General features: G+C 35.7%; 1 protein-coding gene across 1 annotated transcript; it reads left to right on the top strand.

Annotated features, from left to right (window-relative positions):
- The first annotated feature begins 1,395 nt into the window (after window positions 1-1,395).
- On the top strand, window positions 1,396-26,797 carry LOC129225727 (receptor expression-enhancing protein 5-like). Its single transcript, XM_054860221.1, has 5 exons — window positions 1,396-1,702; window positions 20,905-20,998; window positions 22,540-22,675; window positions 22,765-22,927; window positions 26,597-26,797. The coding sequence occupies exons 1-5, from the start codon at window positions 1,543-1,545 to the stop codon at window positions 26,641-26,643; spliced, it is 600 nt and encodes a 199-aa protein (XP_054716196.1). The 5' UTR covers window positions 1,396-1,542; the 3' UTR covers window positions 26,644-26,797.
- The last annotated feature ends 534 nt before the right edge of the window (window positions 26,798-27,331 follow it).

Here is a 27,331-nt window from a genome sequence, read left to right as displayed (position 1 = left end):
CCGTTCGTGTTACACAGTGGTGTCGTTTCCTAAATTTTAAAAGTATTTTTTTCTGAAAGAGCATGCTTAAAAACATTTGAGCAATTTTTAAATAATTTGACAAAGTTTACTTTTTAAAAAAATCATTTAAATCAGTGCGCAGACTCAATTTTATTTTTTTACGCTTCTGCGCATGACATCAGAAATGATGAACTACCATTCACTGATGCCATTAGCGCAGAGCGAAATATTCAATTCTCATCTTTGCTCACATGTACTGGCAACGATACTGTTGATAGCAAGCGTAGAGCGCAATATTTAATTCGCTTCTGGGGCCGTGGTAGCCTGATCGGTAGGGCATTGGACTCGGGGCCGGAGGGTCTCGGGTTCGATCCCCGCTGGTCGAAGACCCACCGTCGTCATTAAAGGGAACTGGGCGACGTTAAATATGCTCGTGGTCTCAATGTCCTCCAAGTGAAACGATACCTCTGGGGGTGCTAGCACCAGGTAGCTATTAGCTCTTGGACTAGTTCTAAATTCTCATTAACTGTTCGATCCGGTGATGGTGCTGCCATCTATCGGTATATAAAATAATGGAGGCAAGGCACTTAGTATGCAGTCCTCGACATAAATACAGTTGTAGTCAGTTGTGACTCTTGAATAGAATAGAATAGAATAATTCGCTTCTGATTTATCATAACGTGGAAACGCGGTAGACAGCAAGCGTAAGCTTGCAGGCTATGCTTGCAGGCTAATGCTTGCAGGCTAATGCTTGCAGGCTTTGCTAGCTGAAAGCGCTAAGCATTCAGGACGCCAGTGGAATACGCGCCTAAGTTCATCACTTGTGATGTCATAAAGACCACGCCTTCTTTGAAAAACCAGACATTTAAAAAAATTAATTAAAAATTAAATGTTGGGATGATGTAAGTTTTTTTTCTGGGTCCATGTTTTTTTTTTTTTTTTTTTTTGCTCATTTTATCAACTTTAGTGACAAAAAATAGTACTTTTGACTGAAAGAAATGTCTTTTAGTAAGTATTAATTTTTTTTTTTTTTAACTCGACAAATTTGATTCGGATTAACCGAAGATCCAGATAAATGGAGTCTGGATAAACGAGAGTGTACTGTACTTGTACCATTGTCAAAATATTTTTATTCTTTTTTTGTTCATTTTTTGAGGCGTTCTTTCAAAACATTTATTTATTTTACTTTTATTTCTAGTATTTTTGCTTTGTTCTAGGCAAACTCACTAATCCACTAACAATCCATTTGCGAACCTTTTATGTATTGAGTGAGTAAAGATCTACTTTTAGACATTTTGTCCTTTCTTATCGATATAATTTTAGCTGTTTTGATAGCTTATCAGTACAATTTTCTGTTAAGATGTTCACTTTGAAAAATATTCGCCCTTTTGATAGCTGACTTTTGTACTGCAACCGTAACTGAGAATTTTCTCACTTGTTTTCAAAAGTTCCTGTCTTTTCTTTTATTCTCATTCGTTACGGAGTCGAAATAAATTCATTGTGCAAATTCATTTTCGTTTCAACGGTAAAAAGCTTTCCTAAATGGCTCTTAGAAGTCTTAAAAATCTGAATCTGCAAAATTTGGAAAATACGGAATCATTCAGAACTTTGCAAAGAAAACTGAAAGAAGACAAATGGTACGGTCGAGTATTAGATTACACAGAAGAATCAACAAAAGTAGATCGAGTTTATTTAGCAACAGGTAATTTTTCTTCATTCTCCCCTAAATTCTTGTATATTTATTCTCAGCTTATATGGCTTGTGAGTGTCTTGTTGAAATTGCAAAGATAAAACAGATCTAACAGCTATTCAAAAGTAGTCTCTGGAAATGAATTTAAAATTAAAACACAGCATAGACAAATAATCAAAGGTACATCAAGGCTGAAACTGATTGAACAGTTACACAGGGGTGTTTGTGATCCGAAATTTCAGAAAATTTTGGATTGCCGTTTACGAAAATTTTGGGCTGATAACACATTCTAAAACTGAAAAAATATTAAAAAAAAAAAAACTTTTAAAATGATTTTTATGAATATGATTTCAATGATGTTTGTATACATACTTGAAGAGTTTTATGGGAGGGGGGGGGAATCGAGCTTCCATATAGTTTCAGAAAATTTCGCACTGTCTTCAGAACATTTTACTTAAGTCCACTTGGACATGGACCCTACAGTTACATTGACCTTCTAACCCATCCAAAGTTTATTTTTTATGACTTAGTTCCAGGCCCGGATCTACAAATTTTGGGCCCTCTGCAAAAAAGTACCAGGGCCTTATACCGACCAGTGGATTGGGCCGGAGGGTTCGTCGCACTGCCGGGTTTGTCCTCAAGTACAACAGTGGCTGAAGAAAAACATGAATCCAATTGAATGGGGAATTGAATGTTTTATGAAAGAAGGTGGACAGTGCACAATGCTTTCATCACTTTCCCTTCTTTCGCTAGTCCCCTTCTTTTTCTTTACTTAATGTTTTATGACTACAAAAGAACCCTAATTAAGTGAGACTGTGTTCTCAGATGCCAATGAAAACGCAGATCTTTAATGATCCGAAAACGCACGAAAATAATCAAAGATCAAAAGACGCTAAATCAGTCAAAGATCAAGATGGCAAAAATATTGGATTTCTAAAATGCATGAAAATTATCAAAATCGCGAAAAATATTTAAAGTTTATAAAGCGAGAAATAATCAAATTCAGAAAAAATATTCAAAGTTTAAAAACGTTCGAAAATAATCAAAGTTCAAAATGAAGCTAAAATAGTCTAAGACCTAAATGAAAAAAAAAAAAAAAAACCGAGCTGATGTGTGCATCACATGACTTCCTTTTACTCCTATTTAATGCCATTTCCCCATTGCTGGCAATTTTAATGTGATTTCTCTAAATATCACCAACTGTGGCTAAATTAAAATCAGATTCAAAAAAAAAAATCGCCAAATTTGTCGCCAAGTTGTCGATAAAACTTGGCGACCAAAAGACTGGCAATATATCGCCAAGTGTCCACCAAATGATAACACCACTTGAGTTTATATCGAAATTAAAACAATGATTTCCCTCAAAAAGGGGCAAAAGATCCCTTTAGAAACACCCGAATGCAACCAAAAGGGGAGGTGCACAACTAGACCCCACTAAAAGTCTACGTACCAAATTTTAACTTTCTAGGACATACCGTTCCTGAGTTATGCGACATACATACGTACATAAGACGTCACGAAAAAACTCGTTGTAATTAACTCGGGAATCGTCAAAATGGATATTTCGCGTGTCTGTACGTTCTTAGGCACTTATCCACGTGCGGTCAAGTCGAAAAAAAAAAAAAAAAAACTCAGCATTCATTCGGGGGTGAGTAAAATGGAAATTAAGGTCGATTTTTGAGTGAAAAGTTTTTTGCGAATACAATACTTCCTTTTACAAAAAAAAGGAAGTATTGTATTCACAAATTAAAATTGCCAATAATGGGAAAATAAATCTGTGTAAAACTTTTTTTTTTTTGCTTCGGTTCGCTAGAAACTAGGGGTGAAAATATTTAGTATTTCCTTGCTTACTCCAAGGCGCTATTATCATTAAATTGGCGTAAAAGGAAGTCATGTGATGCACACATCAGCTCGTTGTAAAAAAAGTAAAATAAAGTTGATGTGCAGTATTGTTTTAATACACCGGGCTGGATGGTGGGACCATCAATTTAAAACAAAAATTTATTTTGAAAAACGACGAAGTCCGAAAACGCGGGAGTGCGAAAAGATCCCCGTAACCTTTCACGGTAAAACGACTAAAGTCCGAAAACGCGGGGGAGGGGGGGGGAGACGCGCGAAAATATCATCGTAAAAGATTATGAGAAAAAAACGACAAAGTTCAAAGCGAGCGAAAATATTCAAAAACGCGCGAAATACCTTCGTTATCTTTCATAGCACGCAATCGGGAGGAAGAATGGCAGGCGGATTGCACAATGCACAGCCGCAGAGCCGCCTGCTGTCGCAGAACTGTCCTTTATCCCCTACTGCCGTTATAAAATTTGCTTTTCAAAAACGTTATAATTGTTATTCTATGAAACATGGAAGTTCCAAACACATTCTATCAGACGCGGAAAAAAAAAAAATCTCTTTATTTCGGTATCAAATTTTAAAGTTTTTAATTTTGTTTCCACTGCAAAAATCGCGTAAAACGTTTTAGAGGTTTTTAATTAATATTTTCGTTAATTAATGTCATTCAAAGACGCAACCTAGCTAAGAACACTCTCGATCAACTCTCCTTTTGAACATAATGTTTTTTTTTTTTTAATCGGTCCATCCGCTTAGGTGCTAGAGTGCCACAGACAGATACACAGACACGTCATACTTATGACCCCCTTCCTTTGTGTGTCGGGGGTTAAAAAGTAGTACTTTTGACAGAAGGAAACAACTCAATTATCACTCCGAATTTTCCAGACTCTCCTGTGTCAAAAGATCAAACTTCATTTGTTCACAGCTGATACGAATCGTGTATGAGTTTTAGCATAAAAATGCAAACGTCATTATCAGTTCGTTTCCTTTGTTTATGGATGAAATATTTGGTGGGAGGAAAATGGGACATTATTATTGTTACTCATTCAGATATTTCGCTAATCAGTTTTCTATTTGCCGAATGATAACTTTTTCGCGAATATGCCATATTTTCTTTACTTCCTACGAGAATTTTAAAAGAAAGCAAACAATTTCAAAAATGTCTTGAGCGTGAAATGTTTTGACATATTCAAACGGTTGATGAAATTGACGGTTGATGAAATATTTTGCTCTTCTCTATGTCAATGATCAAGAGCAAAATATTTAGACAACAATGAATGTGTCAAAGAAATTCGCTTCTAAGACCTTTTTGAAATCGTTTGGGAAACTATTTTCCTTTCACATAAAATACGTACCAGTTTCATCTAATTTTATTGATGAAAGTTATATCTTTGTATGTACATATGTATATATGTCATCGCTAATTGCTGGTGAACGACAGAAAACTGAGCATTGAACCAGGTATCGATAGATTCGTAATTTTCCTGCTTGTCTACATGTTTATGTAGGTGGAATAATTGTGCACTTTTAATCGGCGGAAATATTAATTAAAAACATAATTTTGCTCCTTTTGTCCTTCCTTCGGAATCACTGTAGTTAGTTTTTCTTTTAGACATTTTCGATTTTCCCATCATTCTGGCAAGTGGCCAAAGCGAAAGTGACTCGCAGACAGGAAGGTTACGCAGAAAAAAAACGATTTTTTTTTTCGAGGAGCGCACAGTGGAGGATTTGGCTGAAAATGCTGTCCAAAACTATTTTGAAATTTTCACTGTTCTGAAGGCAATACTCGTTTGTGCGTTGTACATTGAAGCTATCCCCCTGGTACGAAAACTGGTATACAAATTGTTTAAAAGGTCAGTTGTTACAACTTGAAGCTCGATTTTTGAGTATTGAAGTACAAAAAAAAATATATATATATATATATATATAATGTTTTATCTAAGTTTTGGAATTCTGCGCGCTTACGACCGTAAAAACGCACCTAGTTAACGTAGGGGGAAAAAAATTGAACTTTGACCTCTTGAATTCAAATTATGTTTTTCCCAATCAGGAATGTGTGTGTGTGTATGTGTTATGTGTATGTGTTTGTGTGTATGTATGTGTTTGTGTGTATGTATGTGTTTGTGTGTATGTATGTGTTTGTGTGTATGTATGTGTTTGTGTGTATATATGTGTTTGTGTGTATGTATGTGTTTGTGTGTATGTGTTATGTGTATGTGTTTGTGTATGTGTAGGTGTCTATGTATACGCGTGTGTGTGTGTGTAGGTGTATGTGTAAGTGTAGGCAAGTAAGTAACGCAACCTGGAGACGGTTTTCGCTAGAGGAGCAACATCGTGAGGCGGCCGGCTGATGGTGGTGCTGCAGAAGGAGGCCGGGGGGGGGGGGATAAAATCATAGGAATTCGAAACTGTCAAGTGAGAACAATAAGCAATCGTGATTGCTCGAAAAAATGAATCACTATATAGAAAAAATAATGTTATTCAAAATTTGATTTGTTTGAAATTCTAACGTAATTTACCTAATTTCCAGGTATTTACAAAGGGAGGTCTCTTTTTCGACTGTTTTCAATAATTCAATCAATGTAAACTAAAATTTCTGCCTCCGAGATTCTAATAATGTTATGGCTCTAACAGGGCCGACACCAGGGGGGAGGGGGTGCAACCCCCCCATTTTTCCAGAAGTGGGGCTTTAGCGATGCAACAAGAAAATGCATACTCTCCGTTGTTTAAAAAAATTGAAATAGTAATTATAAATGAACAATTGAAATAAAAGTGACAAAAGTATCTTTTCTGTGAAATTTGAATCGAAAATGTAATTTTAAAATACAATTAAGGAACAAATTAAAGTATGGGCCCGTCTCAAATTAAAGAATTGTGCATAGAGTAAAATTAGCGTAGAGGACCGGTGACAAAACTAACATGGTGCATGCCTTGTCTCTCGGCGGCCCTGGTTATACAAAATCATGCTTCACGGTTCTTCAGTTTTAAAAAAATAGGTAAATAAATAGGATGGCTTCATAGGGGCCGCCGAAATATTCCACAGGATATTTTTTTGACGAAAAATATTGTCCTGATAATCATTGCTAAGTGGAGAAAAATACATGCGTCGGCGAAATATATATTTGAAATAGAGAGAGAGAGAGAAAAAAAAAAGTTTAATGCAAAGAGAGATACAAAGTATTGTAATGAATACTGACCCCAGAAGTTCTAAATGTTTAATCTAATGTAAACTCGTAAATAAAATAAAGCTTGATCAAGAGAGAAATTTTATACTAATAATATAAAAATGTAGTTTGTTTGATCGCGTTAATATCAGGAACTACTGGTTCGAATTGAAAAATTCTTTTTGTGTTGAATAGTCTTTTCATTTAGGAAGGCTATAGGCTATTTAACATTAGGCTATGACAAATAGGATTGGAGTAGCAATAAAAAATGTTATGAAAACGGAAAATTTTCTGTTATACACTCCTGTTTGTGAAAATTGCAGCACCACGGAGGACTTACGCGAGTGAGCTGAAAATTGTAGGAAATGTAAAGTAGGTGAAGATATGCAAATGATTAGAATTGCAGACCGGTAGCGCATGCGTATGCTGAGCAGCGCCCTCTGAACGACGCGACGGATCGAACCGAATATGAATAGACGGCTGTAGCGAGGCATGTATGATTATCGGTGCTTATATGCTAGAGTAAACGTTAACTGAATCTTTACTATGCCTCTTCGACGAAAAAAAGCGAAATTTGAGCAAATTTCGGAGTTTGAACGGGGCAGAATCGTCGGCCTTCGTGAAGCTGAATTGTCTTAAACACTGGTTTCCTCGTAGGGAATCGCCGACCTTCGGCGTCGCTTCTCGCCGAGAGGAAAACTTGATTCTTCTGCGCGTGCGCGCCCGACCAAAACCGACGTTGTGAGTGGCACGCCGGAATCACTTGACTTTGATTTCAGTGTCACGCCGACGTCAAATCGCGGTGATTTCGCTTCTGGGAAACCAGGGCTTTATCGTGCAGTAGCCGCTCGTGTGCAGCGTAACAGCAGCACAATCATGCGTGTTTCAAAGCAGTGGACTGACGAGGATCGGACAACTGGGAAATTCGGGAGTGGACGCCGAAATGTGACGTCAGTTCGCGATGACAGACACCTAGTGCGTATGCCGCTGACGGACAGCACAGCTTCTTCTAGACAATTGGCAGCACAGTGGTCAACATCTACAGGTGTCTCATTGTGTGCTTCATCAATTCGGAGACGTCTGCTGCAGCTAGGGCTGCGCGCAAGGATTCCTTTATACGGGATTCCTCTCACGCAAAACCATCGCCACCTGCGGCTACAATGGGCCATTGTGCATAGGAGCTGGCATGCTGATTGGCAGCAGGTCGTCTTTTCTGACGAATCCCTCTTCAATTTGTAGCACCATGATGATCGAATTTTCGTTTCAGGCGCTATGCCGTTGAACGGAACATTCCGGAGTGCATTATCAAACGCCACAGTGGACGAACACCCGGAGTTATGGTCTGTGGTGCCATAGCATATGATGAACGATCACAATTGCTACGAATTGTGGGCAATTTGAACAGTACTTGATACATAAACGAAGTTTTACAGCCCCAAGCTATTCTTTCCTGCAAGGATTGCCAGGGGTTTTATTCCAGCAGGATAATGCCCATCCACATGTCGCCTGTACTGTCAAATCCTACCTTGATTCGCAGCAGGTACAGCTTTTAACTCGGCCTGTATATTCTCCGGATATGTCATCGATTGAACATGTATGAGATTTCGTTGGCGGCGTCTCGCTCGTGATCCTTGTCCTGTTGCTTCGACAGACGAACTTTGGTTGCGCATACAAACAATATGGAATACTCTTCCGCAGGCAGATATTTAAACTTTGTTTCACTCCATGCCCAGTCGTGTAGCAGCTCTTATTGCGGCGCGTGATGGCCCACACAAAATATTAATTTCTATCTCTTTTTATTGTTTGGTTTGAAAATGTAATCATTTATTTGTTTCATCACCACTCAACTGCGTATTATATTTCATTCAATTATGATGCTTCCTTTATGGTGTTGCAATTTTCATAAACAGGAGTGTAATATGAAGTGTTTGGAACGCAGAGTTAGCGTAGCCACTGTAGCTCGACCTCAAAGTGCGGGCTCCGCGATCCAGTGGCCCAGTGGGCATAGGTTCGAATCAGCCATGAGGCGAATTTCGAGGGTACTTTTCAGAGAAAATCCTAAACGATGCTAAAAATGATTGGTAAAATATATGTAGAAATATATATGCGTATCAATTGGAAAATTCTTTTTCTGTTTAATAGTCTATTCATTGAGGAAGGCTGTAGGCTATATAACATCATCTATGACTAATAGGAGTGCAGCAGCAATAAAAAAAATGTTATGAAAACGGGATATCTATACTAGTACTATAAAGCTGAAGGGTTTGTTTGTTTGAACGTGCTAATCTCAGGAACTACTGGTTCGAATTGAAAAATTCTTTTTGTGTTGAATAGTCCATTTTTTGAGGAAGGCTGTAGGCTATTAAAAAAAAAAAAAAAAAAAATCAGAGTGACTGAAATATTTATAAATGCAAATTAAATGTTTAATTAATTGTTTAGTTCCAATAATTCCTAATAGATGGCGGGGTAAGTTAACTCTTTGAGAGAGCCTTGGCCGATAGCTGCGAGGATGGTTCCTCGCAGCTATGCTATGCTGTTGTGATCAGCGAAGAGATTTTTGAATGCGTTTTTTTTCCCGATGTTCATAGGTACATAATTTGATTTTGTAGGATTTTTCTACTGGGTTTTGTTTTCCTTATTTCTTCAACGTTTGTTTTTGTTCTTATAGTTGAAGATAGTTACTTATCTAAGTAAATAATTTGATTTATCAAATTATTCAATTGTGATTGTTCTTTATAACGTTTTTACTATAGCACTATTTATTTGGGAAATCACTTTTAATTGCAGGGAAAAAACGCTTCACTTGCTAAGGGTAGAGTTACGGTAGCGTGGTTGCTTGGCGCGTAAAGCAATGAACTATGTAGTGGAATGATTATTTTCAGTTTTAAAGTTCTGTTAATATTTTTATGTGTTTTGGCGATTAATTTTAAATTTCAGAGAGACTTTAATAGGTCTTTTGAAAAGGTGTGTACGCATTTTAGTTGAAGAAAAATGATCATTTCACATCAAAAGGGGCGGGGAAGGGGCGTGGATTTTTTTTTTTTTTTTTTTTTTTGTTCAACGGACTTCCTTTAACTTCTTAGCACGGGCATCGCCGTGCGGGTACTGCTAGTTTAAAATAAAATGAAGTGGAATAAATAAGACCTAAGGTATCACAGAAAATTATCACATCCGTTCAAAATGTTAAACGTTCTTTTTCTGGGGCCGCAGACACTTGTATTTCAAGAAAACAAAAGCATTAGGCTGGAAATTGAAAATTTTACTATGGAAAATCGAAGCAAATAATCGGGTTTGGCAAAGGAAAATTGGAAGATAGTATTACCACACTAGCGTAGCCAGAAATACCTTCTGGGGGGGTTTTTTGTCCAAAAATTCCTTCTGGTGGGGTTTTTTTGTTCAAAAATACTTTCTGGAGGAAAGGTTTTTTTTGGATCAAAAATACCTTCTAAAGGTTTTTTTTTTGGACCCATTCATATGCATAAAGTACTGTATTAGAATTTGCATTTATGTTAAAACCAATGCCTCTGGGGGGTGTTTCCCCCCCCCCCCTTCGCTGCGCCACTGTATTACCACAATATGTTTATCAACAATTAAAATTTAAAAGGAAGATAGGAACGTAATCAAACTGAGGGAAGAGTGGGGAACTCCAAACTCTTCTTTTTACGTCCCTAAAGCTGGCCTGGAAGCAGGGCCGATCCTAGGGTGTCGGCCGCCCGTGTGCAAAGACCTAATGTGCCGCCCCTGAAGAGCAATTTGTATGTTTTAACTATAACGCCCGTATAAATCTTTCATCAAATTTCTGTATCAAGTTCTAATTTAAAAAATAAAAACAAGAAGGATGAATTTATGTAAAAAGTTTGAAAAAGCTCCTTAGGTACAATTTATATCTTTGAAGAAAGTAATAGGTACAAAAAATTTACTAATCGTAAAAACGCACTTTATAGCCTGTCTTTGGTGACATCAGAGGAAAGACGGAGGAGGGAGAAACGGGGGGGGGGGGGATCGCCCCCAGAAAATATTCGAAATTGGCGTATAAAAAATAGCTGTAATTAATCTTTGGTTGTGTTTGGTTGCAAGTTGCAAATACAAACGAGTCGGGAACATTCAAGGTCCTGGAGAAACTTTTAATATTGACGTCAAAAATTGCAATTTTAGGAAATTTTTCGATACTTGAGGGAAAAGTACTGTTGGAGTTCTTTCCTAAAATTCTTTCAAAATTGATGTTAAATTGCAGCTATTTTTTGTAACTTTAGTTTAGAAAAGATCGGCGCTCTTCCGGAAAATTTTCTGAAACGGAAGTTTTAAACAAGCAATTTTGGGTTATCTTTGTTGACGTTGCTGGAGGGAGGGAGATTCGGTCGTCTCCTACCGAAAGTTTTCAAAATTGAAGATTAAAACTCAAATTTAGGCTTTCTTTGGTGACGGTAGGGGGGGGGGGGGGGTCTGGCATCTTTCCTCTGGTAATTTATCGGCATTATTGTTTTAAAAACACATTTTTCGCTAGATTTGGACACGATAGGGGAAACGGGAAAATATTCCGAACTGAGAAAAATATTTTTCGGAATTAAAATCAATTTTAGGCTATTTTTGTGAAGAAAGGGTTTTGGGGCTCTAAAAAGCGCAATTTTGTGCTATCTTTGGTGACGTTAAGGAAACCGAGAAGCTTCAGCGGATCTTTCTGAATATTTTTCGATATTAATATCTGAAAAATACAACTAAAGACGTGTCTCCTATTGATGGGGAATGCCAGATGCCCTAGCGCCGTGAAAATTTATGTCAGCCATCCGGAATGTTTTAGAAATGGAAGTCCCAAAATCGTATTTTAGGCATTGTTTGATAACGATGGGACAAAGAGCGGTTGGGGATTCAGTGTGCCCTCAAGAACTGTTTTTTGAAACTGAAGTCAATAATTCAGGCTAGTTTAGGAAGGAAGGGTTTGGTGGCTTCACGGAACCACCTAAAAACGAAAGTTTGAGCTAAAGTGATTACGTTGGAGAAAAGGGGGATCCGCGGTATTTCCCCCAAAGTTCTTCGAAACTGATGATTGAAAAACTCAATCTTAGTTTGTTTTTGAATACGTTAAGTGAGAGGGGGTAGGATTGGGGGCCTCTCTAGAGACGCTAATTCAGATCATCTTTGGTAGTAATCTTAGGGAATGAATTTCAGGGTCCTCTACCGTAAAAATTTCAAAAAAGAAATTCGAAAAACACCATTGAGCAATTTTTGAAGACGTTAGGAAGGGCTGTTCCCAGAAAAGACATTTTGGAGCCACCATTTTTAGGCTATGTTTGATTACATTAAGGTAGAAAGGGTGAATAAGAGACTTAATTGGATCCTTAAAATCGGTGGTTCAACCAGCGAAATTTTACGGAATTAAAGTCCTAACAAGAAGTTCTGTCTAGAACTAGACGAGCCTACTTTCCCGTATACCCATACTACTTTCTAGTACCTGATCAATGTTCTCAAAATAGCTAAAATCGCAAATTGTTTCAAACATATTTTTCCAATATGCTACTTTCTAGGAATAAAATATTCCTCACTCATCTAAAAAAATTAGATGCGTAAAAAAAAGAAAAAAAAAAAAAACAAAACGAACAAATAAAATAGCAGCAACTTTTAAACAAAGCAGCTAATACACTTTTTTTCCATTTAAAAAAAAAATTCTTCAACAGCTTTCAAAACGAAAAAATAATAATAAAAATTAATAAGCTCATTAAAATAAATACATCCTATCAAAAAAAATCGTTTCTTTTTCCCCTGTTGCCAAAAATAATTTTTTAAATGAATTAATGCACTTATCAAGATAAATAAAAACAATAAAATGTCAACGTAAAGAAATACTTTTCATTGTCAAAAAAAAAAAAAAAAAATCGTCTGCGCGTATCTTTATGTAGAAACATAAATGACTTCAAGTTTATTCACCGAAAACTGAATACCTAAATAAAAACTTTAGCGTTAAAATAAAAACAAATCACATCAACAATAATTATTTCACAGTTAAAACCATAGCGTCGGAATCGGAGTCAATCTAATTTTGGGATGAAGGAGTCGGAGTCGAATATCCAAGAATCGGAGTCAGTCATTTGTCCGCGTGTAAATTTTTGCCAAAGCTAGGAAGTCATAGTCGAAGTCGAGGAGTCGGAGTCCGATTAATTGTCGGGCACAGGAGTCGGATTCGGATTCAGGTGCCCCTAAATTCTTGGAGTCGGAGTCTGGAGTTCGGCGTCAAGAGCTATTTCCAACAAAATTTGTTTGAAGTAAATCCGCCTTCAAGTACGGAATCTACATTGACTTTCAGTTTCCCCGTAGGCGCTAATGTTAAGGGATTTGAACTGTTCAAAATTGAACAGAAAATTGTTCAAATCAAAAAGATATTTTATATACAAGTTTTTCATCAAAAGCTTTTTCCTACAAAGTTTGTTTGAAGCAAATTCGCCTCACAGTTCGGAATTGCCTTGAATTTCCCCGTAGGAGCTAATGTTAAGTTTTTTTGAACTGTTCAAAATTGAACAAAAAACAGTTCAAACCAAAAAGCGAAATATGGGAATGAGGTGTCCTTGCCGAGATCTTTCGAACAAAAAAAAGTTTGTTCGAATCGGACTATTCATTCAAAAGTTATTAGGGGGGGGGGGGGGACAGACAGGCAGACCGACAGACAGACAGACCGACAGACATTTTTCCCCATCTCAATACCCTACTTTCCAATTTTTAATTTTTCGATATTTATTTAATTATTTTATTTATTTTTGACTTTTTTTTGTTTTTCGGGATATTTTTAAGATGCATTAAGCCTTCTTTCATGCTTTTTTCTTCTTTTTCTGACTTTTACTGGGAAAGTAGGCTAAAAACGCAGTTTGAAGCCTTCGTTAGTCTCGTCAAGGCATCCTTTTGGATCTTCGTTTTGGAGCTGCACTTAAAATTTGTAATCCGGGGCAAGGGCCCTGTCCTCCTACCTGATCTGAAACCGGGCAGTTCAATCGTGATTTTAATTAGAAAAAAATTGCTGTAAAGGGGGAAAATTAAAAAATTTTGTTCGTTAACTATATATGTTTGACTCTCAGGGGAGTCGCAATTTTCCATTGTCTCTCCAGTCTCCATGCACCCACGACTGCTGAACACAGAATTTGTTGTTTGAAATACTTGAGAGAGTATTCTATCAGCATAGTTTTTTTTTAACATAAAATATGTCTTCATTGTTAAGGGTCAATAACAGCTTGGGAGACTGGGGATTAGCATTAGAGCCCCTACCCTGTATCCATGCCTGATTACCAGTTCTGTCACAAATTTTGCAACCAAATGAAGCATGTGAATAAAGAGTTGTTGTTAATGGATAATGGAGCAACACAATATGCTCTAACATTCCATTTTTCTTATTATGCAATGCTGTTGGAAAATTGGCACTTTGATAATTGAACATTTAAAATTCTGCATAATTTTTCGACTTATTATGTTATCTTGAGAAATTCTTGAGGAATTTTGCTTGATTAAAAGTATTATATGATGCGGCCTGCGGCCGCCCCTTGCTTTGGCCGCCCTTGTGCGGTGCACACTCTGCACACCTGCTAGGATCGGCCCTGCCTGGAAGTGAGTTTTTAAAACTTAGGTTTTGAAAAAATTCCTGGAAAACGTTCTCAAACCCCATCCCTTGCCCAAACGTTATTAAAGATGTCCTACACATGAGCATTTAGGACTGCAATTTCTAAAAACAATGAGTGTGCTCCCAACGTAACATCCAAAAAAAGCCCTCACAATTAATCATTCATGGTCGAATAAATTCTGTTTATAGGACTCAAATTAAAAAAAAAACTCCATGAGTCTCCTTGATGTTATCTTCCTAATATTACCGAAGATCCTTAAACATTTCATTGTTAAGGCTTCAATTCAGAAATTTTTTCGCTGGAGATCTCCCAAACCCCCTACTTTTCCAACAGTATTGAAAAGCGCCTACGAATGCGTTAATTGATTTTCAATTTTGAAAATTTACCAGGGGAGAGCTCCGAGTCTCTCCACCCAAAAACCTTCTAAAACTGCGTTTTCTACAGATCGAATTTTTTTTCGAGAGAATGCCTCTCTCTCTCTCTTGCCAACATCATTTAAAAACCTCTTAAATCTCGCTTATAGTGCTTCAATTACGAAACATTTCTGTGCGCGAGCCCCTTCAAAACTCCCTCCCCCCCTCCTTTCATCGAAGGTTAGTTTAAATTCAGTTTCCGGAGCTTTAATTTCAAGAAACTCGCGGTGCACTCAATTTTAACAAAAAAGCCTTCAATTGCGTTTTTAAGGCTTCAATTTCAAACAATTTCTGGTGGGAGGAGGGTGGCTCGCGTTTCTCTCTTACCCAGGGTAAGTTACCCTTAATATCACCATAAATCGTCTAAAACTGCAATTTTCGAACTACTATTTTCAAATTTTGCATATTCAAATATAACGTACGTTTGTGTTTTGGGAACATAAATTTGGGTAAAGATTATCGGGAGAGGCTATCCTAGACCTCCTTTCCCTTTTTTCCCCAAGTTAAAATATAGTTTAAAACTGCGTTTCTATACCTTTGATTTTGAAAAATGCCAGGAGGTAGCCCTTCAACACCCCTATTTCTGATTGAATATTATCTTTACAATTAAATTTATATTGCTATTACTAATGCCTTTATTAAAGCAAAAACGGTGATGTTATTTTGTTCCACTAATTTAGTGATTTTTTTTCAATGAGTTGAAATAAAAAATTTCAATGGTTTTCACTCGTTCTGTAATGGATGCCGCAGTTGGATGCTTGCCGTGGACAAGTGTGGTGTAAGTAAACATATTTGATGCGATATGGTTCCCCTCCCCCCCCCCCCATCTTTTCTTTCGAATGAATGCAATTGAGATCACAGTTCGAAAAAAAAAATTCTTTTTAAAAATGCGGTTAAAAAATCCTAGTACTCTATGCAAAACGATTGAAACCAAAGAAATAATCAGTGTTATAATACTTTTCGTTCGGTTTCAATCAAAGCCGTATCCAGAAATTTTTTTCGGGAGGTGCTCGGATTTGGACATTGCTCTTGCACTCACACACACACACACACACACACACCTATAGACACACATACACGCATAAAAATATATTAACATAGAAAATGCTTTTTGTCTCGATTTTTAATGATTCCACTATTTGGACTGTTGTTGTTGTTATTGTAATTTCTTATTTTTTTTATTTACCTTGTAGTGGTAAGAATAACAGGAGAGTGAGTGTCCTTTTAAGTCGGATGTAGAACATCCTCCGGAGGTTTCTCCCCCGGGAATTTTTTGAAAAATAGTTATAAAAAATCTGTATTTTGAGGCCTTATATGGGGTAATTGAGGCTACAAAAATATGAAGAAAAGTAGGCAAACATAGTCTTTTAAAAATAATGCATTCTTTTGCGAATCAAAATCAATCAAAATAAAAATTGCTTGCTCGACAAATCGTTGACATTAATCGACAGAGAGGAGAAACGAGAGAGGAGAAAGAAGCACATCGTCATTTGCTCATTTCGGCTTTTATAGTGTAGTTTGGTTTTGATCACTTCCCCCAACATCCCCCCCCCCCTTTCATCAAATACTCTACAGTATAAAAATTGTACCAAATGGTTTAAGAGAAATGGAGTAGATATTCAAAAAATAAGAACGAAATAGTAATATTCTAGCCATTTGGGTAATTCATACTTTATTTTCTTGATAAGAGACAAAATTAAACAACTTTTCAAGGAATTTCAAAAACTTAAATAATTTTTCAAAGACTTTAGAACAGTTGTAATTATTTAAAAAACTTTATTTGCACTTTTCAGAAGTTCACACAAAACACACACACACACACACACGCACAGTCTTACAAAATGATTATAACTTTGTAAGTCACACCCGTTTTTAAGTTAAAAATATATGTGACGAAATATTTCTCAAAACAAACAATTTTTTTCTTTCAATCACAAGTAGTAGTGCAGAAAATGAAAAAAAGTAGAGTCTCATACTTAAGATATTAATAGTACGCAGTAGAAGTAAGATAAAAACAAACAATAACAAAAGAACTTCCAAAATACTGAATTCGGTATTAAATAAAGGCCAAGACATGGAACATATCAGTCACAAAAATATATCTTGAAAAATATGCTACAAAACGCGAGAATTATGATTTTTGCATCTTTTTCTCAGGATGTATCAAGAAGCTGAATTTGGCACAACTTGGTAACCAGATGCTAGCCTAATCGGAAACTAGGGACCCAGTCCCCGGCTCGAAATCAGTGCAGTGGAAGTTTTATAAGTATTTTAGTGGGAGGAGGGACAGGGGCGTGCACAGGAGGGGGGGGGGGGAGAAAGGACACCTGTTGACTCGGACCCGAACCTGAAGGAGGCCCAATATTTTTAAAACTGGGGTGAAAATAGGGATAAATATTAAGGGGGCCTGAAAAAATCATGATTTTCGGCCAAAATTTCTGTGCGCGCCACTGGAGGAGGGCAAGTCTACCAAACTGACAACGGGCCTGCCTTGACTCTGAACGGCCCTCAATTGAATTGAGAAAGAGAGCAGGAAGTCCTAATTAAGGGTCTGAATTTCAAGTATGCTTTGCAGCTGATGAGAACTAGAATTGCTTTTTCTGTTGTCCTTTAAATTTAATATCCCCAAAATTAAGAATAAAAAAACTTTGTTATTTTCCTTTTCTGACTATAAATTTTAAAAAAAACCTTATATATATATATATATATATATATATATATATATATATATATATATATACTAGAGAACCCGACAGACGTTGTTCTGTTCAAACTTCGTAAATTGAAAAGTTGAAAAACTTCAATAAACTATCAAGTGTTTGAACCGTTTTGTTGAAAAAAATAAGTAAATAGAAAATGTTTTAAGCTGCTTGGTGTCAGAATGCGTATATTTATTACAACTTGATTTATCTAGTGCCCACTGAGCAGTTGCTTCATCAACTATTTTTTCTCGCGTACTTGAAAGATCTTCATAATTGTATGGTTTATTCCATCAGACCATACATAAGGGAGAAAAATCATCCTCCGATATTAGTATAAAAAACTAACTCATGAAAAAACGGGAAATCCCGCTGCAACGTCCCTCATATGAAAAAAAATAAAACAATCGAATGGATATCGTTTAAAAAAATGATCAAGATAAAAACAGTACCATGAATAAGAGAAAATCCCTCCCCCCCTCCTGATGTAAAATAAAAACGTTCGTCATCTAAAATGTCTAAACACTCTTTAAAAACCAAAAACAATTATTTGCAATTTAAAATTCACCAAAATGAACCAATGAACAAAATTCACCAAATCATGTTTCACCAAATGAACAAAAAATACAATAAATTACATTGACAGTAGTAAACAAATAATCACGCAACTGTATTGTTATGGCCAATGTCGCCAAGCCACCACGTTCCTGTAATCTAGCCGATCAGTGAGCGAAGCAAGCTCCGGCCGATTAGCGATCCCATCTTTTGAACGAAAACTTCATATATTTGCCTAATTTGCTCTTTCCATCAAAGTTAAAAATCTTTCACTGCACTGATCTCAACGTTTTATCTATTCTCAATTATTGACATATCACAGTAGGAAATTTCATTACAAAAAGCAGAGCTGGCTTTCTTATTGTCCTTTGGCAACGGGTTAAATATTTATTTCAGTTCTCGCTCAACAATAGGTTAAAATAAATATTTATCATTTGGGAGATATAACCATCCAATGTTTTAATTAATTAATTACTTAACAAAAACGTTTCCGATTCGATCCATCGCGCTTCGAAACCATGCTTGTCACAACTTATTAACACAAAAAATTTGATCAAAATCGGTCCAGCCGTTTAAAAGCCTTATGGTGACAAACGTCCGCACAGAAGATTTATATATATATACTAGCATTCCCGTACCCGGCATTGCTCGGGTAATGGAATTAGCAGGGGTTAACAGTGCTTGGTGCATCTAGTTTCAAAAATCCCCTATAATAATTACTTATTACCTATAACTTTTTCAAATTTTGGGAAGATTCCGAGATCTCTGGACTCCTTATATATATACGCCCTTGTCCTTAACCGATCTTTAACTGTTATTAACGATCCTTTTAAAGTATTGATTATCTTTGCAAACACAGGTCATCCACATTTTATTGTTATACCTATGTTTAAGCTAGAACTTCTTTGTATACAACATTTTTAGTTTTTTTTTTTTCTGGTGCTAAAACTATTAAACTGCTTGATGAACTGGCTTTGGAGCAAGCTAAATAACATTGGTCGTGTGAAAAAAAGTCTTCTCTTAAATCGATCCCTGCTACTTTTAATGTCTGTCCTTGTGACTTATTAATGGTTATTGCAAAGCAAACTTTAACAGCAAACTGCACTCTTCTAAATTCAAAAGGATAGTCCGCCTGTGATGATGTTCTTAAAAACTTCGTTTCTAGTTTTGAAAAAATAAAAGCAAAAGACAGAAATATTTTGATTTGACTTGAGAAAAGCCTCGAAGAATCACGTGAGAAACAAAAACAATCTTTATACATATAAAATCTGAGTATCTATCTATCTATGTCCAAGCTTCTTCTCCCGAACGACAGTGAACTGACCATCGAACCAGGTATCGATGGATTCGTCATCCTCCCGTCCTCATGTTTGGCTATTTAACATAATTCTCCGATAATAATTAGCGGAGATATCAATTAAAAACTTTTAATTATGACTCTTAGATTTCAAAATCAAATCACTATTTTTCGAAGGCTTTCCTCCATTCAAATTATTATTCAGTGCTTCATCTCAACTTTTCGCAAACAACGCTTTTATTAAAATGTATAGCGTGAAGAAAATTATTGAGATGAAAGATCTGTTGCCATTTTTTTTCTCGAATACACACAGGTAAAATTCTTGTTTTTGTTTTGAGGCTTTTCCTGTAATCACAGGAGATTTAAAATGTTTACTTTTTGGGGTTTTTTCCGCAATCTGCCGCAAAATTTCACTGATTTTTTTTTTGTTTTGGTTCAAGCCTGAGTGTTGAACTCGCGTCACTTGACATAACTTTTATTTTCGAGGTGGACCGTGCAAAGCCGGGCGACGCAGCTAGTATCAAATTTATAGTTCGCTATCGACCAAAAGTTGAGATGAAGTACTGAATGGAGGAAAGCCTTCGAAAATAAGGGATTTGAATTTCAATGACAGGTTTTTAATTTCGCAGAAATTAAGGGGTTTTAATTAATTTCTTCCGAACTAATTGAGATTTCGAAAAATCCTTTCTTAGTGGTTACTTTTGTAATCATGCGGACATGCCTGCCAAATTTCAAGTCTGAAGCTTCAGCGGTTTCGGCTGTGCGTTGATATATATATGTATATATATATATATGTTATCTCAGGACATTGATTTATATATATATATATATATATATATATATATATATATATATATATATATATATATATATAAATCTTCTGTGCGGACGTTTGGCCTACCCGCACGGCGATGCCCGTGCTAAGAATTTAAAGGAAGTCCCTTGAATAGTACAAATTTAAGCGCCCCCCCTTCCTTCTGACGTAAAATGACCATTTTTCTTGAAATAAAATGCGTACACCTTTTCAATAAAAAAAAACCATTAAAGTTTTTTTGAAATTTAAGACTAAACATTAAATTAGATTTAGAGTTTCTTTAAAACATAAAATAATCCTCGAACTGTATAATAGTTATTCGTTTGACGCGCCAAGTAACCACGCTACCGTAACCCAGCCTTTTAGCGAGTGACGAGGATTTTCTTTTCAATTTAATGTCTTTTTTTACAATTTAAAATGTTTCGCCAAATTCACAAAAAAGACATTAAATTAACAGTATCTTTCAAATGTAAAATAATTCCTCCACTCTATTGTTTATCGCCAAACTACCACACTACCGTAACCCAACTGTGAGTGTGGATGAGGCGTTAGTGAGCTAAGCGAACTCCGATTGATTAGCCATCCCATCTCTCTGACGAAAAGAAAAAGAAAGAAAATCCCGTGGGACATCGAAAATTTTTGTCAGAAGGAAAAAACAAAACCGTATATTTCATTCGGTTGAAAACAAATCAAAATTTAAAATTTAACCAACATCTTTGTTTTTGCGAATGTGTGTGCATTGTGCATACGAATATTTGAATGCTATATAAATATTACTAAACTAAACTTATTATAAAAAAATATCAATTTAGTTTTTTTAATTTTGCAGTAACCGTCTTTGTTCTATTGGCATCTTTGGTGATAAACTATGGACTTGAGTTGATCTGTGGGTCAGTCGGATTTTTATATCCTGCTTACAAAACGTGAGTATTACTTTTTTTAAAAAAATAAATGATTAGTGCTGTCTGGTAAGGGGCAATGTAAATTGTACCAAAAACGAGCTGATGTGTGTATCACATGACTTCCTTTTACGCCAATTTAATGATAATAGCAATTTTAATGTGATTCAGTGATTAACTCTTTAAATATCACAAACATTGGCCAAATTTACCCCCCTCCCCCCCAAAAAAAAGAATTTTTCGCCAAGTTGGCGACAAAACTTGGCGGCCAAAAGCTTGGCGATATATCGCAAAGTGTTTGACAAATTTTAACACCATTTGAGTTAGCATTGAAATTAGCAATGATTTCCCCCCAAAAAGGTGCAAAAGACCCCCTTAGGAACATCCGAGTGCAACCACAAGGGAAGGTGCACAACTAGACCCCACTAGAAGTCTACGTACCAAATTTCAACTTTATAGGACATACCGTTTTTGAGTTATGCGAGATACATACACACATACGCACATACGTACATACGGACGTCACGAGAAAATTCGTTGTAATTAACTCGGGGATCGTCAAATGGATGTTTCGGGTGTCTGTATATCCCTAGGCATATATCCATGTTTCGTCGGATCGAAAAAAAATCTCAACATTCATTCTGGGGTGAGCAAAATGGAAATTTAAGACCAATTTTTGAGTGAAAATTTTTTTGCGAATACAATACTTCCTTTTTTGTAAAAGGAAGTAAAATATTGAAAACCATGCCCACTTACATATAAATAAATAATACATTAATTTCTCAAAGCTAGGGGGAGGGAACATTGACTCCTCCCCCGACCCCCCTAAATGACGGGCCTAAGGCAACCTAAAATTTTTCAAGAAAAACATCTTATATTTCAGCAAATGAGGATTTATACCATAATATCTGGGATATAATCCACATGTAGCAGATACTTGTTTTTTTTATAGATGCTGCAATTCCTTAAAAAATTCTTTATAAGGAAACTTTTCTTCCCTTATCATATTCTCATTCTAAAGGTAGAAATAGCGATATTGCTATCAGAAATGGAATAAAAGCCACTAAAGGAATATATCAATCATTTTTTAGTCAATATTTTAAAAAGAATTCCATAAAAAATTCTTTATTTTAGTAGTTAACGCACTCTGCTGATGCATATTATGTAGAAAATAGAAACTTTAGCTTTTGGTGTCAAAACAATTGTTTGAACTATTTTATTAGTCATTTTAAGGTATATATCGAAGCACTATTACTTCTAGAGCATACAGGATTTTTTAGAACTGAGAAATCTTCATTTTTGACAGAGACATGAGGAAGGCAAAAAGTACTAGGCGACCTTTGATCCGCCATTTTGGATGGAAGCTCACAAACGTAGGGGACTTTTTAGGATTTAGGTACTTCATATGCTAAGGAACTGATTCTGAAAATATTTCTGAATTATAAATTTGGTGCAAAAAATCCTAAATTTACTGGGCTACAAACGAAGTTTTTGAGTCACCTACCACCATTGTGAGATGATATGGTATTATTGACCGTTTAACTGATAGATTTATTTTCTAACAGGATTGCTTCCTTAGAAAAGGCTGACAATGAATCTGCGAGAAGATGGTTGACATACTGGCTTGTGTTTGCTGCTTTTAACTTCTTGCAAATCTTTTTGTTCTTCTTATATTGGCTTCCTGGATACTGGCTAATTAAGGTATTTCAAAAAATACTAAAATAACTCTTAATTTTCCTAGTTGATTTTTAATAACTTGCTTTCCTGTGATAATATTTTCCCTTTTTCAGTGTTTATTTTATTATTGGTGTTATGCACCTATATCGAGGAACGGATCTGAACTAATTTATAGCTACTTGATTCAACCGATTTTTAGAAGAAACCAGCAAGCAATTGATGATGCCTTGAACAATATTGCTAAAACAGCTCATACAATTTACACTGAATCGGATGGTAAGTTGTTTTACTTTTATATTTGTTTTAATTTAACGTTGTGTACAAATGTGAGTCCTCCTGTTGTTATTTGTTTAGATGCCATGTGTGGAGTCGATCTAGAAAGTCTTTCCCAGACCACACTTGTCATGGAAAAAACATTTTAAGCAGGCGTTTTGTATCTATCACTAGAATGGAAACTGGATAGTTCTAGGGACCACATGGCCATAGACTCTCTTTTTCTGCAAAAAGCGAGCCCATCTGGCTTTTGTAACAGCCTTAATGCTATCTAAAGCTGGTCATGTGTCGTGTCCATTTGGTGTGAGATGATGTCTCTGACACTATAGCAAACATTTTTCAACCACCTTGCATTCCAATTTGAAACCCCAGCCAGCAGAATACACCTTTATGCATTTTGTCAACGTCTGCCTGTTGTCAACAGAGGTGAATCCCACCACCAAACGAACCCCATACATAAGGGAAATTCGGTAGGTCAAAGGTGAGAGAGATTACGGAACTGAGAGGCAGCATAGGATGCGCTCTCCGAGTTCAAAATATCTTGTCATGTAAAAAATTGTATAATAGCTGTAAATATCAGATCGAGTAAAAGTCTCTTAAAGACAATGTTTTCTCTTGCTGTCTGTTACACGAGAGGTGGAAACGTTACAATTGGTTATGCTGATAAGTAAGTCACATTCTATGTTGAAGCTTTAAAAAAAGAAAACATTCCATTAAAACATAAGTAGTCAACTTTTACATGACAAGAATTGTATTACGAGAGCTACCATCTTCGGCTCCTTGTGGCTTTCTAGAATGCAAAACTGCACCTGGAAGCAGTTCCATTTGAATTCTGAAGTGTTTTAAAATTAACAAATTCTATAAATCTGATGTTTTTCCTGAATTCTAATTTCTTTTAACAAATTTCAGTAAAACGATTTCTGAATTCTTTTTGGTAACTTGTTAACAAAAATCGAAAGTGATTGTTCTTAAAGGCATAATTTGATACTTTAGATGCATTATTAATAGTTATTCATCAACACTAGTAACTTGGAATGTTTCTTTCTCTGGAAAAGTGCATGATTTTTACTTTCTTCTATATCTAATATATAGAAGAAAGTATTGGATTCGTGCAAATTTTCGAATTTCGAATTTTGACGGATTCGAACGTTTTGAGGTGTGCTGAGTCCATTTCGACTATTTTTGGAAAATGTCTGTCTGTGTGTGTGTATGTATGTGTGTGTGTGTGTGTGTGTATGTATGTGTGTCACGTCTGTGTGTGACCAGTTTTTTGTGGCCGCTCTACAACAAAAACTACCACATGAAATCGAACGAAATTTGGTACACATATGTGCCCCTATGTGAACTTGTGCCCATTAGTTTTTGGCGCGAATTCCTCCAAGGGGGGTGGAGCAATGGGACGTTTTTCGAGTTACGCGTGCTTGCTATTCCTCAGGAAGTTACTGGCGGAATCAAACAAAATTTGGTCCATATGTTGGTACTAACAGGAACAGGTGCTGATTCAATTTTGGTGTCAATAACTCAAACGGGGGTTGAGCTATAGAACGTTTTTTGTCGTCAATTGTGACTGCTGTATCTCAAGAAATAATGAACGGAATGAAAGAAAAATTTATCGGCAAGTAGCCCTTAGTGGGTATAAAAACTGATTTTATTTTTGTGGTCAACAGCTAAAAAGGGGGGGTAGCGCAATCACCCGTTCTTTTTTTCCATTTTGAGTGCCCTATCTCAAGAAGTAATGCTACGTTCTGGTTGAAATTTGGAATATATGTGAATCCATATGTAAACAGGCTTTGGTTCTATTTTGACGCCAATCGCTCCAAGAGGTGTTTTTTTTTTTTTTGCGAATAAAAATATTTTTATTAATGCAACAATAAGAAAGATAAATCGTAATAGATTGTCGTCTGCGTATTTCTCGTGATTTTAATTGTATGGAAATGGTAGGAAATATTATCTCAATGATTTAAAATTTTTAACTGTTGCCATCTTATGTTTGTTAACAAATAAAATATTTGTAATTCATTCAAGCAAGGCTTTTAAAATAACTTTCAGTTTTCGCTCTTTTGCTTTGCTTTTAAAATAATTCAGACATTGGGATGGTAGTCAAGTTTTTGCATGTGTAATTTTGTTTTTGTTGGGAATATTGCTTCCTCGTCAAGCATGGGGAGGGATCAGAAAAAAAAAAGAAAAATATAGAAGAAAGTTTCGTGATGGCCACAACATACTAGTTTTTCTTTGTAAGTATCTGAACACAAAATAGCGACGAAGTTGCCTATTTTAAATTAGTAGGGGAGCAACAGTTTTTTATACTCTTGACTATGCACCTGTTGTCTTGTAATTTCAAAGTACATGTAACACTTTCCAGGGTTTTTGGGGATTTAGGTCAGCATCACCTTTGACTTTGCTGTCTTAGGAGGGCAGCTAAACTAAAACTGTTTTTTCTTTCTTTTTTGTACAGCCTTAATTTTTGCTTGAAAAATTACTTTAAAAGAAAAAAGAAAGGAGCACAGTAGACCCTCGTTTTACGCAGGGGTTACGTTCCACGGAAATGCAGGGTAAATCAAAACCGCGTAAATTGAGACCTAATAATAGTATTAAAATAGGGGTTTTGTTCCATAGATAACAAAATACTTCATTCTAGTGATGACTAATTAATTGTGTAAGTTTAATGTGTACTTATATCGACTTTTATGCACAACATTCATAAAGAAACCATAAATTAATTTTGTGTTCTGTTTATAAAGAAGAGCTGGCTAAGATAATCTTTTGGCAGTCATCAAGAATTTCTCTCTAACTCTTTGCAGAGCATTAACGCATCCATGATCACTTGCGTCATTTTCATGATTGACTCTTCCTTCATCAACAAATCAGAAAGATCATTTCTAATGTCTAGGAATGGCTCAAAATTTTCAATGTGAACGTTTTTGTTTGTGTGTCACCGATGTCGGTATCCTCGTTGGTTTTGGCCTCTTTTGTCGCTCCTGAAAGCTCTTCTTCCAGTGAGTTCTGATCTACGTGTGAGTTTAATAACTTTACTTCTGGAAAGAGCTTTGGAACCAATTTCATAAAATGTCTCCAGTAGCCCAAGTTCGATTATTAGCATGCCAAAATGCAGTTGATTACGCGTATTCAGATATCTTTAGGGAGTTTGGGTTTTGAAAGAGGGGAAAATGTTATCTGGTTGCATTGCCACATTCGCATAAAACTGAAACTTATCCGCGTAAAATAAAATAAAGGTGTCAAATCTTAAACCGCGTATAATCGAAACCACGTAAAACGAGGGTCTACTGTATTCAAGTGATGTTACTTTTTAAATTTTTTGTGTGTAAATCCTTAAGAAAGCAATTAGTTACTTTAAAAACCTATGAAGGGCTCAGGGCAAGAATGATATGCCACATGATGTAAATTTTCAGTAGGCCAATTTCCAACTTATTAAAAATACTTGTAGAATCTTTCAAAAGAATAAAACATTCTATATTCTGCAATTCTGAAACCATTATATGTTTTTCTCCAAATGACATAATCCATTGTCATGTTTATTTCATTTTTAGTTATGAGAAACAAAAATTTTGATCGAAAAGTCACCCTTTGTGGCTTGTCACATTTCTGCTCTAAACCATTCATATGTTGTAATATAACTGCTTAAATAATATATTTATTCTTTTACCTATTCAGGCAATGGACATTTCACAAATGCACCTGAATCTACAACGCAGGGATAATCTTGTGTGTCAAAGATATAGCATTCTTAAAAATTATTACAATACATTTCATAGTTCATGTTAATTAAAAATGCAGCTTCTGTTAATAAATGTATTTTATTCTCATTAGAATAGTTTGAAATCAATACTTATGACTCAGTATATGGAGCAACAATTTAATGAAAAATATTTATTAAATATTTCATGTACAGTTTATAAATAAAAAATGAAATATTTACAATTTTACCAACACAACTTTTGATTTTCAGGACTTATGTTCATTAGAAATGACATAAGACATTTTGATTAAAATGATGATGTACTAAAACATAAAAAAGTATCACAGTATTTCTCCAGATAAATGATTGGAAGATTAAAATTGTTAGGTTAATATTGCATAAAACTAAGACAACAAGAGGTAAGCAATTAAAATCAAACTAATGTTGAATTATTGCCTCATTTTTAAATACAACAATAAAAGCATTGCCATACATTTCCAATATTTTGATTATGACAAGCACAATCAAAATTTGAAATAAAACTTGATTTTAAAATGAAAACTACACTTAACTTCTCAAAAGTGTACAAGTGTGATCACAAATCAACAACAAAACAAAATGCATAGTAGCATAGATGGCTGGTGCTCCAAAAAAATTGGGGGGTCAAAAAAGATATGGGGTTAGGGGTTGAGGCCCCTGAAGCTGTTTTT

Source organism: Uloborus diversus, chromosome 7 (genome assembly GCF_026930045.1).
Source record: "Uloborus diversus isolate 005 chromosome 7, Udiv.v.3.1, whole genome shotgun sequence".
Taxonomy (NCBI): Eukaryota; Metazoa; Arthropoda; class Arachnida; order Araneae; family Uloboridae; genus Uloborus; species Uloborus diversus.
This window is presented reverse-complemented; position numbering and strand designations above follow the sequence as displayed.

Coding starts and splice junctions, on each gene's coding strand:
- LOC129225727 (XM_054860221.1), top strand. CDS start 1,543: ATGGCTCTTAGAAGTCTTAAAAATCTGAATCTGCAAAATTTGGAAAAT. Junction 1,703..20,904: donor TCGAGTTTATTTAGCAACAG/GTAATTTTTCTT, acceptor TTAATTTTGCAG/TAACCGTCTTTGTTCTATTG. Junction 22,928..26,596: donor AATTTACACTGAATCGGATG/GTAAGTTGTTTT, acceptor TTACCTATTCAG/GCAATGGACATTTCACAAAT.